Source organism: Beta vulgaris, chromosome 5 (assembly GCF_026745355.1).
Source record: "Beta vulgaris subsp. vulgaris cultivar EL10 chromosome 5, EL10.2, whole genome shotgun sequence".
Classification (NCBI taxonomy): Eukaryota; Viridiplantae; Streptophyta; class Magnoliopsida; order Caryophyllales; family Amaranthaceae; genus Beta; species Beta vulgaris.
In genome coordinates this window covers 4,918,587-4,924,477 of record NC_079206.1, presented here as the reverse complement: position 1 = coordinate 4,924,477, position 5,891 = coordinate 4,918,587, and the positions used below count along the sequence as shown (strand labels likewise).

At 34.6% G+C, this 5,891-nt stretch overlaps 1 protein-coding gene across 1 annotated transcript; it reads right to left on the bottom strand.

Annotated features, from left to right (window-relative positions):
- Positions 1-4,385: 4,385 nt before the first annotated feature.
- LOC104892349 (dehydration-responsive element-binding protein 1A) lies at positions 4,386-5,542 on the bottom strand. Its single transcript, XM_010678254.4, has one exon. It carries the CDS (start codon positions 5,511-5,513, stop codon positions 4,731-4,733), a length of 783 nt encoding a protein of 260 aa, XP_010676556.2. The 5' UTR covers positions 5,514-5,542; the 3' UTR covers positions 4,386-4,730.
- Between the last annotated feature and the right edge of the window lie 349 nt (positions 5,543-5,891).

Here is a 5,891-nt window from a genome sequence, read left to right as displayed (position 1 = left end):
TGACCCTCAGTTGAAGAAGAATGGTGTAAGTTGGAACTACATGTGAGCCATCATGACAAAAGCAAACATAATATGAATTGACTAATTGAAAGAAAAAATTCGTTGGGTTATGTTCCTTAAAAAACAGAAGAAAAAATTAGCTTATGCTGGTTTTATACTCCTTAGTAGTTAGTACTACCATAAATCCCTAGAAAGATTTGGGTAAATAGAAAAACTTAATCACTTAGTTTTTTTGTTGTTGTTGGTGGCATAAATAAAAAATTGACTAATTATTGGAACCAAAGATTCATTGGATTATTTGAACGGGCTCCGTAAGATCTAGTCGAATATGTGATTTTGCATAATACTCTCTCCATTTATTTTTAATTGCTACATTATTTGGACACGATTTTCAAGACATTTCTTAACCTTAATATCCCTTATTCTTTTTAACACTTTTTGGTTTTTTTTTGTAAAGGAAGGAAAAAAGAAAGGAAGAGAAAGGAATAGAAAGGAAAAGAAGAGAAAAGAAGGTAGTTGTAGCTTTTTTTTAAAGAGAAATTTTATTAATTGAAGGTCAAACGACATCTAAAATATATATTAAAGAAAAACAATATACAATTAAACAAGGTTAAATCAAATTCGTCTTTGAAGAAACTATAATGAACCAGATCGAGCAATACATCGCAACCCCCCTGTATTTGCTGAATCAAACAGCTATTGAAGAGACTATCATTCTGACATAGTTTTGGAAGAGCATTATTGATCGAGTCATGTTAACCGCATCCGAGATTCCAATACTTTCATGTTGAGTCTTGAACTTCAACCAATAAGAACAATTTCTCATACCTACAAACAAAAAAACCGCACTCACAACTCCCATAGGGGAGAAGGAGATCTCCACAACAGAGACTAAAAACTTCATAACAAGGTTTGAAGAAATCTCATAAAGAGATACTAATTTATTCAACAAAACAAGAAAATTAACTAAAAACTGAAAATAAAAGGAAAAAGGGGGCTTACCATGGGTGAAATCATCCATGGAAGCCCCTAACTGATGAAGAAGGAGTAGGGGAGGCTAGGGTTTTAGAGGTAGTTGTAGTTTCTAATGTTTGGTATAATTGGTGGATTTGAGAGGAATCACATGTTTGGTTGTCATCAAGTAAAGGAAAGGAAACCAAATGTTATTCAAAATTACCGACGGAAGGTTGTGTTATCATTTTTTCTCTCTCCCCTCTCTCCTCTCTACTTTCAAAAACCCTAGCCTCCATTGTTGATTTTTAAAGGGGCTTCCATCGGTTTTTACCGTTGGAAAGCCCCACCTTTGCTTTTTGTTTGTTTTTAGGTTTCCAATAACGATTTCTCCCTCGAAAGATAGGGTTTTCGATCTCCTTCGTAAGAAAAGGTTTTTCGATCTCCTTCGAAAGACAAGGTTTTTCGACCTCCTTCGAAAGACAGGGTTTTTCTCCTCTTTTAGAGGGGGAATTTCTACAGGTTACAATCCGGGATTCTAGATCTAATGGATTGCCGTGAAATTATTTTGTTGGTGAAGAATTATGCGGGATCACAAAAGTTATCAATTTTTCGAATACGGTCAGATGAATCCGACGGAAATCATCCTCACGACTACAAGGATCATTAGATTGTCTCTCCAACAAGGCTGTATTTCCAGCGATATAAGCGGGAGATGTTCCACATTGCAAGATTTGTTTGACGATCGTAGTTTTTATGAAGGAAATTTTTGTTTGATTCAACTTATGTATTTGTTTAATTTGATTGCTTATGTAGATGTCGTATGACTTTTTATTAATGAATTAATTTTACTATTCAAAAAAAAAAAAATAAAGGAAAGGAAAGAAAGAAAACATAGGTAAAAACTTCTTAGCTTGCTTTCCTGTCAAATTCCTCCGATTTTGGGAGGAAAGGAAATCAAAGATTTAAGAGTATTTTTTTCCTTCTACTTCTTCTCCTTGCCAATAAAACCTCTCTTATTTTCTTTTACCAAACATGAGAAAGTTTGTTTTTACCTTTCCTTTCTTTTCCATCTAAATCTTTTCTACCAAACAAAGCCTAAGTAAATATTGAATTATAAAAATTTGATATTATAAATTTACACATCGAGACGTATCTAACAAGACCACGAATGACTATATTTTTACTTATAAAAAAATTAAAATAATCGATTAAAGGTAGTAGTTGAATTTTTCAAAATATAAATGTAACAATTAAAAAGAAATGAGAGGAATATAATCGAAGAATTTTTTCATCAGAGAAAAAAAAACAACAGAAGAATAGTACAAGCTTTTAGAACTTTAAGAAAAACCTAGTATAGTATTACCATAAATCCCTAGAAAGATATGGGTTAAATCTTTGAAGATGGGCCTAAACCGAGATTGGGAATCTAGAGATAAATTACTATATTAAATAGTAGTATGTTGGGCTGATAGCCCCGTTTACGCTTTACCCGTTTAAAATTTTCTAACATTACTTCGTTTCGCCGTTATCTATGTGGACACTAGTCAATAGTATCTGAGAGATAGAGAGTGAAAGAGACACAATTGCGATTGCTGCTTCAGTGCTGAATGCTTCCTTCCAGATTCCAGAACATTCTAAAATATTTTGTAATCCACATTTTCTCTCTCCTCTTTTTTTATTTTTTTTTTTTATTTTTTTTATTTTTACAATAAGTTTTGGTTACTTTAGCAGAAAAGTTCATATGTTAATCTCTTTTTACATTACAAGATACTCCTTCCGTCCCATAATATAGTGCCTACTTCATTTTTTGTGGGTCAAACTTTAAAATCTTTGACCGAATATTTTCATTTGTATATATAAAAAAACATATTCATGTGGAATCTTGTTAGTTGTTAGATTCGTCTCAATGTGTAGTTTCATAATATCAAATATATTTTAAATTTATTTTAAGGAAAAGTATGTCCTTTTTTTCCGCTTGCAAAAATGTTTGGTAAAATCACTTGTTAGTCATATATATGTGCATAAACTAGATAATTTTTGAACGAGAAAGCCAAAAGCCAATGATAAATGCCACTCAAAACTCTTAATAGGCTTATATACTTGGCCAACAACACTATTTCTGGCTCTTGGCCAAATAGAGAAGCCAAAAGTAAAACTCTAATCTATACTAATATATTAAAAGGCGTGCGTAAACCAGGAACGGTGCCACGTGGCGCTCTCCATAGGGAGTTTTAGTTCATGAATTCTATGTACAATAAAAAAATTAGAAATTGCATAATATAGGTTTTGATCCCATGATCTCAAGTTTATGTACTTAAGTTTTAACCACTAGACCAAGTTGTATTTAGTGCTATCATATCAAAGTACAATATCAATAAATAAATGAAAATTTTCTTACCCGGAGCATAGCCCGAGCCTAATAACTAGTGTCAACTAAAAAGGTGTTGAGGTTTAACCACTAGATCCCATGACCTCAAGTTTATGTACTTAAGTTTTAACCACTAGATTGAAATTGAGTGTTTCAAGATGAAATGCAATTGGGTTTTTGCATTAATATGGTCAAATTTAAGATGATGTTTCGGCGAGAATGTGGTGTTGAGGTGAAGATGGTGTATGGTTGAAGGAAGTTTGGGAAAGGAGTATTATCATGCAAAAGAGATGAGCTGAAATTACGATCAGTTGCTATATATGTTCAAGGCTAGAAGCTGAAGAATCCTGTTTTTCCTTGCAAAAAATTATATACAACAGCTCATGTCAATTCTGTTTTGTTACATCTCCTCGTTTGGCAAGAATTAGCCTGCTAAATCCGTATTTCTTGTCAAAAATGGATTTGACAATGATGTTGTCAAGGGTTGCAGAATGAGGAATTTAGGCTCTCAAAAGCACCTGCACTGAAAGTTCCAATCTTAAGATTGACATACATGGGGAAGTAAGCACCCCATATCATGGTTGGTGAACTAGTCTTGTCAATTTAGGTTCCCTTCTGATGTTGTCATTACTAATACTCCTAAACAATGATGCATCAGAACGCGTATAGTCAATCACTCAATCCTCCTATCCTTTTATGGCTTCCTGATCCCCTGAAATGTATGCAAAAGAAGTATGTCAGAGTGATATAATCTAGTTCCAGCTGATATATTCTGCACGTTTAAGCAAGAATGTAATGCTGTTGTACAAGATTAGTCCTGCTTTGGAAACTATAATATTTTTCCATGTTAAAGATGCGCTTCATTTAAGTGATACTTTCTCCGTTTCGTTTTAAATGCAACAAAGGGAGGAAGTAGGTCATTTAGGCATGACTTTGAATGCGAAGAAAAAACTGAATTAATGAAGGCTATTATTATCTGTTTGTTTCTTCAATTTTTCAATTCTTCCAGCAAATTACGTTTAACTACTGATTATGTTAAATAGATATCAAGAGTCCACACGACTGAGATTAAGATTATTATACATAAATGAAGAAAAGACAGAGCAGACATGACTTACAATTTACAAGGATAGAGAAATGACTGCACTTGAACTAGTGATTTGGAAATGTGGGCGTTCATAGTCCCAAACAAGGAGATTAGAGTCACCACCTCCACCCGCCACACAAAAACACTTCCCGCTAGGAAAAAAAAATATAAAGAGCTATACATTTGTCTTTATATTACATTCTGGCTTGAAAATTCATGCCTGATCAACTGATGATATTCTAGCACGCGTAGAAAAAAAGAAGGAACGCTTATGCAGTCCTCACCATAATCTGCATGATCGAGAATTTATTCCATGTTCTTTTAGATAGAATAACTCCACAGAGAGAATTCTTCGCAGTCGCTCTCTGTGTCATATTGATTATGAGGTGGTGGGAGTAATAGTCCTTCAGCCATATTAGCCAGTAAACCCGGCATACCAAATACTTCTTCATCATCCATGTATTCAGCATTGTTCTGTAGAAGTTGGTTATTTACCTGATTCCCATCTGTAAAAACTTCCATGATATTATCATTTATCCTGCTACTCTCACCCACATTATGCTGAGATTCTCCTTCTTCTTCTTCTCCGCGGAATGCTTCTGCTGCCTCTGCTGCTGCCTTCTGAATATCCCTAGTGTCTGTCGATGTAGGAACACGCAACCTCCATGCGGAATCAGCAAAGTTAAGGCATGCTGCCCTACCTTTAAGCGTCAATGCAGCTACATCATGAGCCCGCGCTGCCATTTCAGCAGTAGGATATGTCCCAAGCCATATCCTAGACTTGTTATTTGGAGCTCGAACTTCACACACCCATCTGTTTCCATTCCTCTGCCTCACTCCCCTGTACACTGGGTGCCTAGTCTCCTTCACCTTCTTCCTCCCTGCTCGCTTCTTCGGACAACTCGTCGCCAATACAACTTCATCATCTGAGTGCGACGCTCTGGTAGCATTTGGGTTGAAGCATTGCTCATTTTCACCCTCCATTGTTAAAAGATAACAAGTTTGTTGTTGAGTTAACACTTTTTTTTTTTGTTTACTCCTTGACTTGAAAAAGTGAAAGGGACTAAGAAAGACTTGTAGTATTTTTGTTGAGTGGTCATACATATTAGTGTCCAAATATGAGACAATTAATATAGGAGTAACAAATTTTATTATCAGTGTCTAATTTGGTGGATTTATATGGTAAGACACGTGTTTACAAATTGATACACGGAATGTAAACATTAAAAAGCTCAATAATATTAATAGGGAGTAGTATGTATGATTCTTTTTCCTTCTAACTTAGTAATTTCCTTTGTTCCTTAAAGTGTAGGTGGGTTCATGTTTATGTACCACGTGTCCATGATGGAAAAGTGAAGTATTTTTAACAGACAAGTGTCGAGATGTGATTGAAGGACATGAGTTTCCTAAAATTGTGTACTGTTTTTGGATAGTATTTTCGGGTGGGTAGATCCAGGTATCTTTTCGACTATTTTGAAGGAG

Bases quoted from the DNA above. Each gene is read 5' to 3' on its own strand.
- LOC104892349 (XM_010678254.4), bottom strand. From the start codon at position 5,513: ATGTATGACCACTCAACAAAAATACTACAAGTCTTTCTTAGTCCCTTT.